The 19,768-nt window shown below is 37.5% G+C and overlaps 1 protein-coding gene across 9 annotated transcripts in view; it reads left to right on the top strand.

Annotated features, from left to right (window-relative positions):
* The window catches only part of MAST4 (microtubule associated serine/threonine kinase family member 4), a 287,435-nt gene that overhangs the window by 189,834 nt on the left and 77,833 nt on the right, over positions 1–19,768 (top strand). For all 9 annotated transcript variants that reach the window (XM_042028214.1, XM_042028212.1, XM_042028211.1 and 6 more), the window contains one exon: positions 19,165–19,253. In XM_042028214.1, the coding sequence (XP_041884148.1) occupies positions 19,165–19,253 (89 nt within the window). The remainder of the gene's footprint in view (positions 1–19,164; positions 19,254–19,768) is intronic.

Here is a 19,768-nt window from a genome sequence, read left to right as displayed (position 1 = left end):
TAGAAGAAAACAATCTAAAGAGAGGTCCAAAAGACTGTCGGCATTTTCTGCCTCAGTTGGTATGGAAAAATTAATTTTCCCTTCAAGTCATACTGAGGGAACAATAGCATTGTGTTCTCTAAAAGACACCTGCCCCAGGAAGCTGGCTGATGAGCTGACAGCATGGCCTCTTTGTGTGGTGGGAGTGCTTGGCCCGGGTCCCTGTGGGAGTGTAGGATGTGTATAAGGACTTGGTGGGAGGAAGCTGTGTGCTGCTTTTCTCTCTTAGGTGTGACAGACTGTCTGAAAAGATGGAAGGGTGTGGGAGTTGTATGAAGGAATGTGTCCTGCTGAGGTGATGTTGGAAGACTGTAGTGCAGTGGGAGGCAAAAGCGTGCCATTGGTCGTGTTGATGGAGACTCTTAAGTTATTTGTAGAGCTGCTCTCAGGTTTATCTTGTAGGTAAATCAGCTAGATCATTGCAAAAAAAAAAAAAATACAGGAATGAAGTAAAGCACAAGCAGTATGGACAGGGACATGTGGCGGGAACACCCAGTGCGTGTTAGAAATCCAGCACCCTAATGCAATGACTTGTTGCTGGACATTGTTTTAGTATGGGGGTAGCATATGCCTGTAGAATAAGAGTATCTGCCAAGTTTCAGATGATTTGAAGTTACAGTTTAAGCTCTTTTTTTAATAGGTATATTAAGCACGCATGGACCAGAAGATACAGAATTATGAAAGTGTGTTGCCCAATTTCATGGAAAAGATAGTATGAAAAAAATCCCATTTTTTAGTTACAGGCATTTTTAATGTTAGAGGAAGGATTGGAGTTTGAGAACTGGCTCATTGTGCTGTATTACATAGTGGCCTCTTTGAAGTGACAGCAGGAATGCACATAATGCTGCACAACCAAAAGCAACAATAGAAATAGTTTTCATACATTTATAGACATTTCACCTGAACAGTTTGTGCTGTAGGGTTATTTTCCTACAAAATTTGTATTCTTTTATAAAACCACTTTTGTAATAGATACCAAGATTCTGTAAATCTAAAACTCATAAAGCATGAGTTGATGATTTCACTTGACATTAACCATGCTTAGGGCAAAGGCAGAAAATATTATCAATACACCTATTAAAGATAAGTGAAGACAAGTGAGTATAGGACTTGAAGTACAAGTAGTTAAAAGACAATTCATTACAATATGATGTGGAAGGAATGTGGTGCTTCATGTTCTTAGGATAAGACGTGCAGTATCAGATTTTTGCTTTTAAGGCATTTGCTTTTTAATTGCCTTTTTTTATGTTAACAACAACTATTAATTTACTAGCTTCTACCTTTATTAGGCAATGTATTCTTCTACGTCCTGTCAAAAGTAAGAGCTACTGTTGCCTCATAAAAAAGGTAGAGAACAAAGGAGACTCATGTAGAATGTGAATTTATTCCTGTCTTTGTGTCTTGACTGCGACTATGAGGGTACTAAAATAGTTTTTTACCAGTGTCACATTTTTTCCTTTTTCTCAAACCCTCTGACTATGGTGTTCGTAAGACCTAAGGCATTTTCCAAACAAAAACAAAGGCTGCAGAAATGGTGGTTTTATGCTTTATGAACATTTTATGAACATCACTTCTTCAGGCATCCTTCTGCTGTGATGCAAATAGAAACCTTAAATTAGCTAATGGGCTAATGGGCCGGATGAGTAGTGAGTTGATTACTCTTCCTGATGGCCAAAAATTGTAGCACACCCTTTTCTGTCACCTCATCCACACCCTATTCTAACCTGTTGGAGATGTTTGTCTTGTCTATGTGTTGGGCCTGGATTTTTGGGCTTGTGTAAGCTCTTTGGAGTGGAGGCTGTCATTTGTTGTGTTCCTGTGGAGAACAATGAGGACTCTTAGCACAACTGCATATATAAGAAGTAATAATGCTTCTCTCCACTGGGCTCTGTTGCATGATGGACCCAAGTGGTTTTGTTCTTGAAAGTCAAAAATGTGGGGTTTCCTCAGTTATGACAGATTTTCTCTCAAAATACTTCTCTTTTAGAAGTCTTGGGACAAAGCTGTCTATTTTTTCAGAGTTTCTGAAAATTCAGTCAATTGCAGCCTAAAGGAGGAAGGCTGCAGTCTGAAATCATTGTACAGTGTTGGAGAACAAAGAGAAAAATCCAGTTACTATTTTTAGGTAAAATCTTGAGTAAAAGCATCTGCAGCACATAATCATTTATTCCAAAGACTTTTCAACCAAAAAGCACCATTATTTCTACCTGTAGTAGCATAGTTGATTTTTTTTGTCTGTGAGTAATAACCACATGGCTATAGGGACATACTTTGGTGCACCTACAATCTTCTGTTTTCATATGTCCTTGTAGAAAATAAAAGATCTGTAGAAAACAAAACTGCAGATCATTTTTTTCACACATTTGCTGCATGTTAATTGTGGAATAGAAAATGTGCTATAATGTTACTGTAGTTGGTGAGTTTAGTGGTTTCCAAGGTTTTCAAGCATGTGAGATTTCAAACATAATGTATGATTAATTTCAATTGATTTGATGTGTTTGAACAAAGCTGGAAAGTACCTTCCTGTAACACTGCAAGGCAGTAGTCTCTATGCTTAAGGCTTATTGGTTTTTTTCCTTCCCTTCTGCTAGCACACTGAATTTATAAAATGACCGTATTGAACTATACTGAGTACTTTCTAAAATTTAAAATATTTATATGTGTCGTGAGGGTGTGATGTAGTTGCTTGAATGTGAAAAATTGACTTCTAATCTTTACTGTGGCCACACACCACTTGTTTGCCTTAACAAATAGAGTGAACTTCCATGCTTCTCTTTGCATCATCAGTGGTGGTAACCTTTTAACAAGATTATCAGTATAATTTACCTACTTTTTATACTTGCTTGACCCATGATTTGATAGCTGTGCATTGCTAAATTTAATCTGAAATCATCCTCATCACACTTTATTGTCAGAGATGCTAAGTTCTCTTGATTGGTGGATTGTACATACATAGTGTGTTACAGACTTACTTTTATCAGTTTGGGAAGGTTTTTTGTTTGATTCCATCAAAAGAAAAAGTTGCTTTTAAATCAGCATTGGTGGACAAAAGTTTAAGGTAATCAGGGGTTTGCTTAACACAAATATGCTGTCTAAATAATTGGACTTTTTCTTTAATCTTGTTGAGATCTTGAAGAGCAACTCAGGACTGAAGACATTCAGTTGATTTGGTTTCAGAATGTTCAGTAAGTTTCTTCACAAGTGTGCGCTTGACTGCATTTAGCTTACTCAAAGCAATGATCTCTAATGACCTCATGTGATTGTCAGCGCAGATTCATCTGCAAAACAGCACTGTGCCCTGCAGCACCGTGCTAGGGTGTGTGCTTAGCTCTGACTCGGAGGTGATCATCATTTCCTGCAGCAGCTAGTTAGCCCAGTTGCTGTATAGCCCAAGATGTGAAAAAATCGCAGCGTGAGGCAGTGTGGCTGCAGGCATTTGGGCTATTAACGCTAGGCTGGTAAAGGATGTGACGTGTAGCTTTGTATCACATTGCAGCATGATTCCTGTCTCCAACACTGGTGAATGACATGTTTCTACTTTTTTACTTGTGGTAAAGTGTGCTGGGAGACATTAGTGAATAGGAAGATCAGAATTTGCCCTTTGGAGAGAGTGACTATGTTATCTGTTTCAAAAATAAGGCTGGTATAACATACTGAGTAGTCAGAATTTAAAAGCAGAATATTATTTTCTGGTATTATTATTACTATAACTTCTTTTTAGAGCTCTGAATGGGAAATGCTTCAGTAGCTAAGATGTAATACCAAATTTAGAACTATCAGTAATGTAATGTTAGTCCAGCTTCAGTCTTACAGAAACTCTTGGGAGTTCAGACGATTTTTGCAGAATGATACTGTACCTTTCCTATGTTAAATAGGTGTGAAGCTGCTATTCTTGTGTTTGGGTTTCTTTATTGGAAAAAAAGAAAAAAATAAAGAAAAATTAGGAGTGTGAAATATGATATTTCTCTATAAAACACGAAGAAAAAAAGAATCTGCGTCACTCAATAAGTACTCTCCGTGGTTCTGTGGAACCTAATGAAGCACTTTGGAAGGAAGAGATTATGAGATTGCATTTGTTTTTCACCAAATTGTTGTATGCCAGTTTGCCGGTTAGAATCTTGGGTTTGGTTTTTTAATTCGTCATTTTTTAATATTCCGTTGTCATTGTTTTTCTGTATCAGCTAAATTTATGCTAGTCACAGTGAGGCAAGAGATTATATATCCCCATAAAAACAAGTCAGAGCTCTGTGAGCTGGGTTGAGAAAATGATCAGTCACTTTTTAATTGGTTACACACCCATACATACATTCAACTAGTTGTCTAGCCCTCCTGAACTGTATGTTACTATTACCTACCTGCACAGACTTTCTCAAGGCTTTTGAAGGATTGAAAAATCATTTTGGTTTAATGTTTAGTTACGGATTTATAGAAGGGAGATGATTAAAAAGCATATGATATGTTAAAATTGTCTCATGTTTATGCTTTATCACTAAATTCATATCTTCAAAGTCGTGATTTTTGTGGTTATGATTTGAAGAAAGGATAATACCAACAAATGTATTGATTCGTTAATACTTAAGACATTTGAGAAAATGGCTTTTGCTGACAATAATTTGTGTTTCAGAGGTACACCTATATTTGGTTTTCAAGCTGAATGTAGTCTTAGGTAATTTCTAATGATTATTTGAAAAGCTGAGCTAGAGCTTATGCTAATAGAAAATCTAATGTTTGATTCAATCACTGAACCAAATTAGAGGTTTGGGGCTTCTCTTTTACAAAAAACAGGAAATAAGGAATTAGTGTTCAACCTCTCAGTGCATTCTTCCTTACTCCTGAGAGGGTCAGAAGATCACAAAATGCCAAGTGTTGTAGTTCTACTTGAACCTGTCTCCATTATGTCAGACAGTGTGTGGAAGTTACGCCAAAGCACGTTTCTGGTGGAACAGGGTATTCCTTTATGAAAAATACTGAATTTATCCTAAACTGTAGATTCAGCTTTCTGTTCTCTTCAGCCATGCTGATTGAGATGACAGGTAATCTGCAAGACGGTTTTCTGTGGTAAAATCATGGATGTGAATCTTAGAATAGTAATGATGACACTAACCTCGTGGCAGTACAGCTTACAGAATGTGTGAAAACTCTTTGATTTTTGCTTGGTCCATGTAACAGTTACTTGTCAGCATAGTAATATGTCTTAGAGAATTTGTGAAATGTGATGTGATGTAGATTTGGTCATTATGGATCCCATTTTTATTTTTTTAATGTACCCATTGAAGCATGTGTGATTTTTTTTTTCAAGTTTTTTCATGTAAGTTTCAGGGTTCTTGTTCAAGTTAACAGCTTTTGTGTAATGAACTGCTTATGAATAGCAAGACTTAATATAAAATCACCTTTTGTAGGAGGATTTCAGCTCTCCTCATTGACAACTTTGAGACAAATTTCCCATTCCAGTTTACTTCTCCCTCTGTCATACTGCTGCAGTCCTAGACATTGCTGCTTCAATGTGGAGTTTTAGCAGAAGTTTGAAAGCCAATAGACAGCCAAAAGACAGATCTGTTCTTGGAGGATTATGAAACCTTGAGATATTTTTAACTATGGATACTAAAATTCTTGAAAAGATTGATGTATAAAGAAGAAAGATTGTGCACTGGATTGGACTGTTCGACTTCGTATGCATCCAAGCTAGTGTTCCTTTTTATTTGGAATTAATTACTGCTGTATAAAGAAGTTAATTTTGCAATTGACTTTAGCAGAAGTTAATTTTGTCTGTTTTTAGATACTTACTGCTCATCTTAAATCTCTCCATTGCCAAAATAGGGCTTGAAACATGAACTTTTAAGAAAAACTGTCAGACCACAAAGCAAAAAACCAAACCCAACAATAATAAACCCTTACCCTCAAACACTGAAAACTTGGAGTATTTGAGTCACTGTATGAATCCAGAAGATGGATCTTGAAGACAGCATGTACTACATTATACAATTTAAAGCTTGACAGCAATGTACGCACTTTGGTTTCCTCTCCTTTAAATTTGTTGGCAGTTCTCCTTGTATTGAAGCAGATATTGTTTAATCAGTTAAGTTAAAAAACAGATGTTAACTGTCTTGTGTTGCGTGGTTTGACAAGCAGTATTTCCTGTAGCATCTCAGGTGGTTCTTGTTAGTGCCAGCAGCACTGCTAGATCTGACACTGAGCTATTGCTGCTGTTGTGTCACAAGGGCTGTGGGCTGTCGTGGCTGTGGACAGTAAGTTAACTGATGTGTTCAGAATTAGAATGTTTACTGTAATTACCACTGCTTGCTTTTTTGTCTCTATGGTGGATGTTGCTTTACTAGTCATTTTATGTAATACTTCATTCTCGACACATCAGGGTGAATTAAACAAATCTTCATTGTGAAATTGTTCCTCCTCACACTGTTAGCTCATACCTATTTACACACTATAAATCATATCCTTGCTTCATTTTCTTTCTTTTCTTCTTCCTTCTACACTGAGTCACTGGCAATTGCTTTCATGAATCTTCTGTGACCTACTTCTATTTGTGAGCAATTAGTACATTACTTTGGTGGTAAAATAGTCCTTTACTGGTATGAGTGTTCTTACAGGGCAAAGTACATGCGAAAGATTTTTTTCATAAATTGCTTGTATAATCTGTACTGTGTTTAAGATGAACCTAGCCTTTTCCCTGTATTCTTGTAGGATATGTATAGATACATAGATTTAAGTCTGGTATAGAAAGTATATGAAGTATACAAGGTAATTTTAATTTTTTTTTGGGGTCTTGTTTCTGTGTTTTTGGATTTTCAGGAGAGAATAAGGTGTTATTGACCACTGAAGTGGTTAGGAGAGATGTAGATGAGAAATAATTTTTACTTGATTGTGGAAATTCTACTGTTCTTTGTAAAACTGTACTCACAGTAAGAAATCTTGGTAAAGACATACTGTAAGTTGATTTTGTGGGCCAGATTAATTCATGGAAGTATGTTTCACTTCATTACAGCTCTGCTTGGAAACTTGTACTGCTGAATGTGTACTGGTTTTGCTAGAAGGATGCTACTAATTTTCCAGTTTCACTCAGTGGATTTTCATTAGGCGTAACCATGTGAATAAATTTAAAGTCATACTGTGTTCTAGTCATGGTGGGTCAGCAGCTGTGGGAGGGAGCTTGAAGTATACCATTGCAGAGAAGGATTTGCCTTTCCCTGGGTCATGCATTGTTTCTTCTCAGAGCCTGTATGATCCAGCACTATGGTGTTTTGATCTGCAGAAAACATATCTTGGACCGGCTAAAGGGGTTCTGAAGTTGAACAGTGTTTGTGATTCAGAGACTTGGATTACTAAAGTGGCATAGCATGTCAGAAGGAAGGGATGTTTGATGACATAACATGAATGCTTTATCAGTACTTTATTTGCAGTGGCCTGGATAATTTGTTTCTGACCTCACTGAGTCACTTGAAACATGAAGCATATGCCACTGAAACTTTTTTTCAGTACCGTGCCATTCTATTTTTAATACTATAAATGTGCATGTATATATAGTGCAGGTCTGTGGCAGCACACTGAAACACATAAATCATCTTCCCTGGCTTGTGTGGTGCTTGATGATTAAGTATTACCATAAAAAAAAAAAAAAAAATATATATATAGTGAGTGGATGTCAGAGGCCTTGTGTTGTCATCCCCACTCATGACTATGCCCGGAGATGTTTGAATTGCTTCACTAGAGATTATTCAGATGTTTGCAATTACCTCACTGTGACTTTGCGGTGTGATGATCTGCGTGTGTAATAGGTTGCCTTCCTCAGTAGGTGTATTGCCATGTGGAGCTGAAGTTTGCTCCTAGACTTAGTCTGCATGCTGGGTTTTATACAGGGGTGATAATTTGAGCCATAGTATCAAGTTAATGTAGCTGACACAGCTTTCTAAGTACACAATTGCAGTTGAAAAAGGCACTTTGTATTCTCATGATTCGTTTTTATTTCCTTCTGGGGAAATGCTGAACCAGTAAAAGACTTTTATCCTGTGGTGTAACTTTGTGTTTAGAAGGAAGATATGCTTATGTGACTATACCAGTTTAGATACACAGCTGACTCTTAAGTGTGGATTCTGTATATCTAATAAAAATTTGTGGGGAGAAAAAAGATCAATGTACATTTGTAAATGGTGTCAGATATATGCCAGCACATACTTAATTTTTTTTCTGTTAAATTTCTCATTAAACTTTGTTAAATAAAAAATAATGATCAGTAGCTATATCTGTTACATAAGCTCAGTTTTAATGTGGAAAAAAGCTAGATCAGACATAGCCATTTTTTATAACCATTATGTGTTGTTTTGCTGCTGAAGGGATATAGCTGTGCTTGGGAACTCCAGTACAGACAGATTCTAATTTGTTACTGCTCCATATGACTGTGGGGAATGCCACTTTGCTGGCTGCAGGTATATGTGTAGTGGTCTCTTAACATTATGACTGTAGAGTGTTTGGTCGCTTACATTTTAGCATAACTTTGCAGACGTCTGGTTGCTACAGAACAAGCACCCGCTTCATGAAAGCTGCCATAGCTGGCATTAATTGATGCCCTCTGCCGCAGGCTCGACAGAGACCAACAGCTGAATGGGCACAGTGAATGGATTTTTTTTTTTTTTTTTCACCTTCCCCTGGGAAAGTAGTGCTTCTAGATGCTTAATTATGATTAATTAAAAAAATTTTGGTCAGCTGTCAGTGGGAGGGAAGGAGAATGTGGGTCTCAGTAAAGAGAGGAGTGTCTTTTGTTTGCATACTGAATTTCTGAGCTGCAGTCAATGTGTGCATGCTCAAATGTGGGACACTGATGGTGTTGCCAGAGGTCTTGTGGGAACAGACGTAGTTTTGAGGTTGAATGGCTTCCACTTAAGTGTTCATATTCAGTCTCCTAACCAGTAAAGGGCATAGTTTTCAAACACCCACATTTTGCCCTAAATAATGGCTTTAATTTTTTTGAAGTTTTTTTCTTTTTTCCTTAAGTTGAGTGCATTAACTGCTTAAGCATTACTGACTATTTATGTCCAAACAAAAGGCAGGACAGAATATTAATTGCTAAGTTTTTATATTTCTTGTATAGAAAATGTGACAGTTATATAATATTGCCTCTGGCATTTTTTAAAAACTGAGAAGGGAAAAGGAGTAAGACCACTTTTCCTGTTAATTGCATTGATTCCCATAAAGACAAGATGCAAATTTATGTTGCATTGTTTAAAATAAGGCATTTATTGCAAATATTTTGCAACTGTCCTATTTGTCTGAAGGAAGAAGATAAACAATAGCAATTAGTGTGAAAGTGCTGCTGAAGGGATGAAGCTCATTTCCCTTACATGTCAAATGCTCAGTAGGCAATGTGCTTTATCACTGAAGTGCTTTCCAATCTGTAGATGTGTATCCCCACTTCTGGTTCTCAAGAGGTTAAATAGTAACTTTATCTTAGTAGGAGCGTGTGTCTTCTGGAGACTATGCTCTTTTAAAATGCTTTTCCCTCCTTTGTTTTTCTCCCTGCCCAAGTGGGAATCCTGTGCAAGTAGGAATAGAAGAATTCAGACTCTTGTCCTACTGGGTGTGATAATAAAAGAATTCAGACTCTTCTACTACTGTGTTTGATCCACTATATAGTTTTCTTTCAGTCACATGCCTTACCTGTTCATTCCTTAGATCTTTGATAGTATTTGCTAAAGTTTTGAAGACAACACATTTAATTCATTGTGTGGTGCCCCTCATAGTTTTGAGAGAATCGGAGCTACCAGATTTATCAAAGAAGGAAAGAAGGAGTCTGGACTTACTACTCTTTTGAGTAAAAATAAATTATTTCTACTGAATTATAGGAGAAAGTAGTCAGGTATAATTAAAATTATTTTAGGGATTAAACCAGAAGAGAACTACTGAATTAGAACATAAACCCATGTAAAATCTATCTCGTTTAAGCAGCTCCCAATCTTCTACCCTTGAATTTTAGTATTACTTAAGTTCTGCTACTTAAAGATTATTAGGGGAAAAAAAGAGTGGGGAAGGGATGTGGAAAACAAAGGGGAAAAAAACCCTTAAAACTGTCCTAAAAATATTGTAAAATAATGTAGGAAAAAAGTATTTCTAGGACCTTGTCTTTTAGTGGCTTTTAGTGGAGTACAGTGCAAAGCCAACAGTGTTTTGTGTGATAAAGGGTGCTGTGTAGACTTCTGTGTGAAAGTAGCCTTGGCAGTATACATTTTTTTAATGGGTACAAATGAGCAGAGGAGGTTGAAAGGAAGATGAAGCACAACTTCCATAGCAAGAACCAGAGCAAACTAAATAGTTTCTTGTTTTCTTCCCCCAGCTGGAAATGATTTGGTCATTTTTGAGGTGTCTCTTAGACATCTACCAAGGAAGTAGGCTTTTTAGGCTGGCTGCATGTAACTACATAATTTCAAAACGTGGCAGACTTTAATCCATTGAGTACTGACACCATGCAGACACTTTTAGCCAAGAGAAGCACTCCTTAAAGTTCCTCTCCATGCATTTTGGGGAATGTGCTCGCTGCTATGGAGAGGCCTGTATGGCTTATCCTGACCTGCCGACCCCTAGATACATGGTAAGTTAGGAACAGTGGTGCTCCAAGCAAGTAAGAAGCAAAGAAGCCCAAGAGGAGGTAGGTCTAAGGGGAAAACAGAATGAGAAAGCAGGAGAGAAGGTGAACAAGGTTTCACTGTGGTAGGTAACTGGACAAACAGGTCTTTGGTCTGTAATTTGGCGACACTCCCATGTTTTATCTAAATTCTGAACTCTGCCGTCCTCAGTTTCAACCGGAGTTAGAGAAAGCTCAGGATATGTGCTTGGCTCCCTGGCAGTACTGAAGTGTCCTGGGAACTGGCTGTGGTTAGTCCTTGAATCTGGATATGGATGTTGTTGAAAGGAAATATGGCTGGGACAGGACCCGTTTGTTTATTGGTTTTGTTTGGGGTTTTTTTTTGAAGGCACTTGCTGGGTAAAAGTTGCCGTTGTATTGACTGCTCTGTTCAGTGTAAAAGTGGAAAAGATTATTGTTCTCATCAGGGGGAATGGAAGGGTGAGGAGGAGGTCCCTCAGCTGCCGCTGAGTCTGACTGCTTGTGTTGTGAGCAGCAGCGACAGGGCCCCAGCCTAGCTCCTGAGCAAGGGATAGAGCCAGTGGCAAGCATCTCCTGTGACAGTGTCTGTACTACAGCCTGGCAGACAGCACACCAGCCTGAGGTGGAGTGGAGGCTCCGGAGGAAATGGCATCCTACATCCTGACTCTCCTCCATGTGCTCCCTCAGTTTCTCCCAAGCTGTGAACAACCAGCAGCGGTTCAGAGTGAGAAGCATCCTGCCCCCAGCCTGGCCTCTGCAACTTGGTAGGAAATATCTGGCTGCATTCTGTCAGCTCAAGAGATGTGCCAGGAGGCCGTAGTCAGAATCTGGTGTGATATGGGTTGATGTAAACTGCAGGGGATGGCCCAAAAGCACAAGGAGGCCTCTTTTTTGAACCTCCTGTCTGCAGCCTGGATAGGCACGCCCTCTGGTAAATAGGGTGTTTCCTGTCTAATGCAAACAGTTTCTGCAGGGTTATCTACTATGCCCTGCGTTTGGTTAACACCTCCAAACTAGTGATGCTGTGGTCTTAATAGGTGTGATGTATGGCACTTTTCTTTAAGATAGCACTTGTTAAATATTATAAACCCATCACAGTGGCTACTGATTTGGGGTTTTTCCACTTAGCCTTTTTTTTTTGTTTGTTTGGTTTTTGTTGTTGTTGTTGTTGTGCGGGTGTGTTTTGGTTTCGGTTTTTTGTTTTGTTTTCTTGGTGGTTTTTTTGTTTGTTTGTTTTGGGTTTTTTGGGGTTTTTTGTTTTTGGTTTGGGTGTTTGTTGTTACTTTTTTTTTCCTTTTTTTTTTTTTTTTTTAATGTTCTGAATTATGTAGTGTACAGATAACCATACTTAGCAGTAATTTAGGCCAGCCCCACATGTTTTTCCGCTAAATCTGGTGCTAGCTTCCTAATTACTTTTCTATTTTGGATAACATTTATGTATCAAGGAATTTAGTTAAATTTCTCAGTATGATAGCAAACATGGTGTTCACCTAATAACTTGGTTTATTTCCCTTCTCAGAATACTAAATAAGCTATAAATTCAAGAAGCAGTGGGTTTTAAATGATCCTGATATCATGTTCTCAATGGGTTGTAGGATGTGAAGATGAAAAAATGTCATTTTATGTATAATAAAGCAGAACTGTACACACAGAATTGCCCAGTGACCTGCTGGTTTATGGTCCTGAGCATTCTTTTTGACAGCACTCTTCTGCCTGTTCACTTTGACTGTATTACAGACTTTAACTTGTGTGCAGCTAATTCATTAATTTTGTACGACTGTGAAGTTAGTAGTTAGCTTAGTACTTTTTTGTTACTATAGAGATGAATATTTAATTATGTAAGTTTAGGAAGGGTCAGGACAGACAGAAGTACACCAGTCTAATTCAGTAGAAGAAATTCTGATTTCTTGTAACTATTGATTATTCTCTATGCAAGAAGAAGAAAAATTATGGATCAAAATTGACTAGAGTAAAAGTGAGAGCAGTCACTGAAGCTGAATACACTGAACACATCCAACTAGCAAGTTCAGTTGAGAAGGCATAATTAAGGATCTGCTTATTTGTATTGTAATGCTCTGGGTTAAATGAGACTGAGAAGCCCTCTACAGTATAAGAAGTCTTTGTGACAGTCTCCCTCAGGTCTGACTGTTAGAGATTTGGCAGATGTTTTTGCAGTTCTGTGCTTTTTCCTGGTGTCTGTTTTTGCAGTGATGCTGTCTTGCATGTGTTTGAATCCTTTAGGCAGTCCATGGAAAGGGTGATCATACATCTAGTTGATTGCATTTTATGTTTTATTTTCCCTGTAGATTTTTATTGTTTAGAAATATGAAGAAAAATACTGAAGTCTCTTCTCTTGTATGGTTGAGGAAAGGTGAAGTTCTGATGACATGGTGGCATTCTGGTAATTGGTATTAATGGTAAGGAGAAGGGTGTTGCATGCACATTTTTGAGTACCTAGAGAGGATCTATCTGTGGCTTACTGCCCATGTTTACCTGGCCAATAGCCAGAACTGAAGCACTTAATGCAGTGTTGCAAGGGTTCGAGACAGACCACCAAACTAGGGCTGCCCAGCAGCTGCACACTTCATCTTGCTGTGCAGTGTTCATTATGTTTTGACAGCACTCTTGTTTCTTCAGACTAAAGCTTGCCTTACTTAAATTGACTAAACCTTACATACAAAAGAAGAAAATCTGAATCCCTCCATTATAACACTTAAAATTTAAATCCCAATAGCCCGTTTTTCACAGCTCGTTACAGACTGATGGAGAATAATTCCTCACAGAGAGGGGATGTATAAGTAAGTAGAACATTTGGCTGTATGTGCAATGTTGTAAATGTAGGAATTTAGAGATACATATTTATAGAAATATATGCATGTATTTTATGCATGTAAATATCAGTGTATGTGTGTATGTGCTTATATACTTGTCTGTATACCCATACCAGATTTGGAGAGTGTATATGCAGACATATAGTCAAAATATATCAGAAAATACTGCTAGATGATAATAAATTGATATGAGCGTGAAATACTGACAGCCTTTAAAAGAATAAAATGAAATTTCTGGGTGTTACTGATGCTATATTTTACTTGCATTCAGGTGGTTTGCACACTTCTCTCAATTATTGTATCACCTTGAAAATTTAACTACTTAAATCTAGGAAATATCTCTCAAAATTGTAAACCTTTCCTTCCTTATTCTTTAGTCTTTCGTACCTGTAAGTTGGAACAGGGTAGTAATGATTACCGTGGGATGGAGTCTGTTGACTGTCCCAGTGTAACTAATTCTGCAGTATTCAGTGTGGAACAGTCTTGGTCAGTTTATTTTCTCTCATAAAGCAGTCTAGGTGTGAACTGGCATTAAGTGTGGGCCGTGTGTTAGTTTGGCTTTCTAGGTCTGCAGATGCTTCATCAAATACAAGCTTAAAGGCTGCTTTTGACAAGGAAGCTGCTGCAGTATCCGTGTGCGTCATCTTTTCAGGGCAGCTGCTTTTTGCATTTGTTCCAGTTAATATCCCACAGAACTTGTCTGGATTCTGGAGCACTTGGAAGTACTTACTGAACTGCTCTTTAATGCAGAAGGCTTCTTCTTTAAAAACAAAGTAAACCAAACCAACCAGACAAAAAGCCGAAACAAACCAAACTAAATTCCTCACTTTAAAAATTCTGGGTTTTTGTAACTGCTGTGTGTGCTTTTCAATGACTCTTCAGTGTTGGTGTTGCTGAAGATAATAACTATGAAGTCATAGCTTAGCTACTTTCATAACAAGTTAAATATAATTGGAATATAACTTAAATTTAACTTTCCTGTATAAACAAAGTCACGACATCTCAAGTCTTGCTAGGGACAGCATGTTCCTGCTGGGGTATGCAATTTTAACACCAGAGAAATTACAGCCACCTTTTCTATCCCTAGAGCTTTTATGGGAGGGCTAATCTTGCATTATTAGTGTCTCTTGTGTACCTGGTTAGGCCTTGCATTCTGGGTATGGCAGTAGCTTCATTTCTTTGCACTTGTATTAGCAAGTAAAACCATTTGTTTGTAACAGCTTCTTCTTAGAATGGGAGAAATCCTCTTCTAATCTTTGCCTCCAGCTAAACCACTATAGATTACACTAATACCAGAATTAAGATGGTGCATTGTGGAGTAGTGCTGTGCTCAGCATAGCCTGTGAGAGGTGGTGAACTGTTGTAATAGCTTACAGTTCAAATCCATCTTCATTACAAGTGTAAATATTAATAATTGAGGATGGTGGAATGAAATAATTATAAATTATTAAGGCTGATGCCATATTTCCCGTGAAAAGCATGGCAAGTGGTAATCTGACAAAATAGTCTGCTTTCCCTACTTTTTTTGAATAAATTAAAGTGATTAACCTTCACTGCCAGTAATTTGCTCATCTATTAGCCCTCATTCAGAGGCAAAAATTTCCATTTCAGTGCATATCTTCCACGACTATTGCCATTTCTTGATTACTGTGTTGGGAAACCTGCATTTCAGTTTTGGATGAAGTACTGTCTGTCCTAGAAGCACTGCATTTCTGCTTCAGCTTTTTATTCTGTTTAGTGTTTCCAGGAGATCGTGGAATGCAGCTCTATTTTAACAGCCGTACTAGTACTTGGGTCTTGTGCTTTGCTGATTTCAGTCTAACAGTTCCCCTCATTTATACCCAAATAGCTTTTGCCTGATAAGGGAAGAATTGTGGCTATTTAAGGAGCAAAGTAATCAAGCTTTTCTCAACTGGATTGCATCTTTCAGCAGCTGCTCTTCACCCTAGCTTTGTTGCAAAAGAAGTTCAGCAAAAACACTTTCTATGTGGTGTCTTCTGTTTGTTTTATCCTGAGTGCTTCTCATCAGAAGCATTGATTGTCTGTAGCAGCTGGAGCAGTGACTTGGAGTTAATGCATTGGAAGTGATACTGGAGCTGGAGTGAAGGAGAAATTCCCCCACAGTGAGACATAGTGAGAAGTGTCAGGATAGGGAGGAGAAGAGTGAGTGGGCAGGAGTGTCAGTGACGGAGAGCAGGAGGTAAGACAGAACCTGTCTGGGGGGGTGGATTCGGGAAACAAGTAGGAAATTATGAATTTCATTCTAAGATAAGGAGCAGTGCCATTTGTCCAGGGGAGTACTGATACAGTGCAAAGTCAATGACTTCCAGATACGTAGTCACCCGGGAGGAATAAAGTCCAGGAACGATCTACGTGGGACAGAGAAGAAGGCAAAGGGCAACAAATGTAAAGTTTCTGTCCTGTTCAAGTTTTGTGTGCACCCCAAAGTTTACTTATTATTAAATGTGACTTGATTTTTTTTCTTTTGTTCTCCCTTGCTCTTTTTGTTCTTATAAAAAGGTTTTCTCTTTTTTAAATTTTTTTTATTTTTTAAATGTGTTCCAAGCTTTGCGTCTTACCTGCTGCCTGTCATGCAAGTCTCTTCTTGGTGTGCAACCTGATCACAACATGAAATTCAAGGCTTAGAGAATTGCGCTTTGAGCGTTAGGGCTCTGTGGTTTACCAAGGTTTATGTTTCCCTAAGTTACAATCCCTGTAGAGTGTTCCTGCGTGGCTGTAACTTTCCTGCAGACAAAGAGGCTTTATTTCAGGGCTGCCTCATATCAGTTGGTTTATCTTGTCAGATTTGAATGGAAGAAGAATAGTTTTATGAAGACAATAGAAGGGGAAAGTTACTCGATGTGTGCAGAGATCTAGAAAAAACAATTTTGTCTGCAGAATGGTTTTAACTTCTGAGATTCTTTTGTATAAGGAAGATTGCTGTTTCAAGGCTAAATACAGTTCAGTAAGTAATGCTTTGATACTTCCTTTGTGCCACCCTGCTTCCCATTTGCGGTGTTCTGGCAGCTTATATCATCTTTCAAGGTTCTCTGAAGTTTATTTTTTTTTCATCCACAAAATGCCTCTTTTAATAGCATTATTTTGGGGAAGGAATTGTGTTTCACAGATTATATGGGATGGATTACATTGTTTCAAAATCTTTGTGAAGCACAACTGAAAAAACAAAGCTTACAGTGAGAGCTCTAGCATGGATTTGTCCTTCAGTGCAGTGAGTTGCATCTTACCTTACTAGTAAGGCAAATAGAGGAGACTTCATAACTTTTATTTTTTATTTCTCAGTGGAACATTTCATTTGAGTGTGACAGAAGATGAATTCTCTCTGCAGCCATATCTCATCAAATAGCAAAGATTTTTTTGAAATGGCAGCAGGGGGGAAAGATTTCTCATTATGTAAGATCTTGATATTGAGGGTAATAGCATCATACTCCCCAGAGTATTAAAAATACAAAGCCTTCAAAAAAACCGCCCAAAGATAAGTTTAATTAGATGTCTTTGATAATGATTTGTGAAAAACATTGCACATTCACCTGCATAATGTAAAGTTTGGACATTAATGTAAAAGTGAATACAGGGCATTTGTTTATTTACATAGGAAATTCTGGCAAAAGTGATAGAAGTCTCCATTTCTACAAGGGCGAGTGATAAGTAAGAGCAAAATCTGAAGGGTATCTAAAATTTTTGTTCTTCAGATGTGTTTCGTTCTTGTGACAGGAGTTGTGGTGGTCCTTTAAGTCCCAAACTTTTGCCATGCGAAACTGCTTTCAAGTCACATAATGGGTTCTCCCAGTCTGCACCACAGATGTTGGTAGTGATACCATCACATCATCATGGATAGATGCAATCTGTGTGTCTTTTAATGAATGTCGAATGAATACCAGAAGTTTCTCCTGGGTTCAATTTTAGATTGGAGAATTGCAAAGAAACAGTTATTCAAGCTTTTAAAACAAGAGTAGCAGATAAAGGGAGAAAAGTTAGCAAAAAGACGGTGACATTGCATGAAGCCGGAAGGAAAGTTTTGGCTTTCTTAGATAAGAGAGGAATTAAATGATTCTTCAGCTGGACAAAATTTAGAGAAGGAGGAAAACAATACAACTTTGTTGTCTAATGGAATATGGAATATTTGCTAGGTTCCATGATTAAAAAAGTAGAAATTTATCTAGACAGATTAGTAAAAACCATAGGTATATAATTTCACATTTAAAAAGTTACTCCTTTTTGTTTGGCTTAAAAATGCCTGTGTATGTTTTAAATAAATTTTGACTTTTCCAGTACTCTAAATGTGAAACTTGCAATAATTTTGTACATTCTTAAAAAGGTCATGGTACACTCATGGGTTAAATCACTGAATGTAATAATTAAGTAATATGGCACAACTTAGTGTAATGTGCAAATGGACTTTGCATTAACCTATTAGAGATTTGGGAGTGGCACTCTTGCTGCTTCATTAAGCATTTTTCAAGGGGAGGGTGGTCTTAGTGTTGGACTTTTTTTTCCCTGTTGTGGGTATATTCTATACTGATTTCATACTTAGCTTTTCCTTGACTTTTTTTTTTTCCCCTTCTGTATTACTTTGGAGTACTTCTGCATCTGTATTTCTTAACTATTTATGCTATTAAACTCCATCCATTCTTTTGAGACATCTACAAACAAGATATGAATCTGCTTCTCTTGGAATCTGCTTTGATAATTAAATGCTTTTGCATATAAATTTATCTCATTTTAGTAATTTGGAGTTTTTCTAAGTCTTTACAGAAAAATTTTGATTGCAGTGCTGTAAACATTAGCATATGCACTGCAGTTTATACACAGCTCAGGTCTCTTAGTTCAGGATAATATTTTCCTTCTGCATGAATGTTTGGAGTGTCGGGGATTTATGTTTGTGAGAATATTCTTTGTAGCAGAATGAGGCGAAAAAGAAAACTAATTTGCCAACAAATATGTAAAAACTATATGATGTATTTAAGAAAAACAGCTCCTTTCCCATGTTTAATAGATGCGTTAATTTACTCTTTATCTTGTTTAATGATCTTGTGGTATGGGAAATTAGTGGCTTTGCAGATTAAAAATGTATGAGTTAAAGATGCATTCATCATCTTAGTTATCACCTGTTCCATTGACAGAAGGCACAGATGTGAAATTTATCTCAATTATTAGATTTATAATTATTATATCATTCTCAGATTGATAAATCCTGCTCTCTCTGTCAAGAGAGAGCAAGATTTAACATTAGTTGTGATTTCAAGCTACAGTTCATGCAACAGAAATAGGTTTAGCCATTGAATGGTGACTGTAAACTCGAGACTGTGTTTCACATTGTATTTATTTTTATATTTTGTAAAAAGCATATGGCAGAGAAATAAGCTGTAGCCAAAGAAGAATATTTTGTAAATGACTGTACAGGGAAATGCTGGTCGTTGCAGAGAACAGCAAACGTGCAAGCCTGAAAAGTATCCATGGTGCATTTTCTTTGGAAACTTCTGTTTTTGCCATTATCTATTATGATCGTTGACTTCCTGGACATGCCTACAAAAACAACAATAGCTCTGATTTTTAATAGGAAACTGGGAAGTCAAGGAACTCAGTAGCAGAATCTCAAAATGCCCATATGTGCTACATGCTGTATTTCTGATGCTAATGTCTTCTTTTCTCTCTTTTTGCCCACAGCTGTAGAACAAGTAACAGGAAGAGTTTGATGGGCAGTAGCCAGTCTCCAGCTCTTCCTCGGCCTCATTCACCACTCTCAGCTCATACAGGTGATTTTATAACTATGCTACTACTGCTGTTATGAAATTCTTAGGATGTCTCTATAACTGAAGGAAAACACACTCTACTGTTCTTTTCACTGTTTGTAATAGCAAAAAGTTGCACGTCATTCCATCCAAATTTCTGTTTTCTGTTTAGATCCATAAATCCTGTGTTATGATCAGGAGCAGTCCAAAAATATCATGTAGCTATTTTTTATTTCCCCACCTTGCATTCTGATAGATTTTCTCTCCCCCTGCCACCATTTCCCTTCCTGTAGCTTGCACCATGTAGGAAAGGTAGTAGAGTCCACATTACATTGTGTTCCTGGTACTTCTGCTCCCCAGGATTTTTAACGTTGGGTACTTTGCTGGTAGTTGCTGTGCTTCAGTTTACACGGCAATGAATTGATGATAATTTTGTTTGTCTTCTGTAGCACCTGAAACACTTAAAGCTTGAATGAATGCCCATAAAGAAATATTTTATTTATAATAATGGTCTTAATTTTTTAAGAGGAACATTTTTA

Source organism: Corvus kubaryi, unplaced genomic scaffold, assembly GCF_017639235.1.
Source record: "Corvus kubaryi isolate FWS band 111438036 unplaced genomic scaffold, C.kubaryi_AGA036_p1.0 37308, whole genome shotgun sequence".
NCBI lineage: Eukaryota > Metazoa > Chordata > Aves > Passeriformes > Corvidae > Corvus > Corvus kubaryi.
Note: the sequence above shows the minus strand (reverse complement) of the source record. Positions and strands in the feature narration are given on the sequence as shown.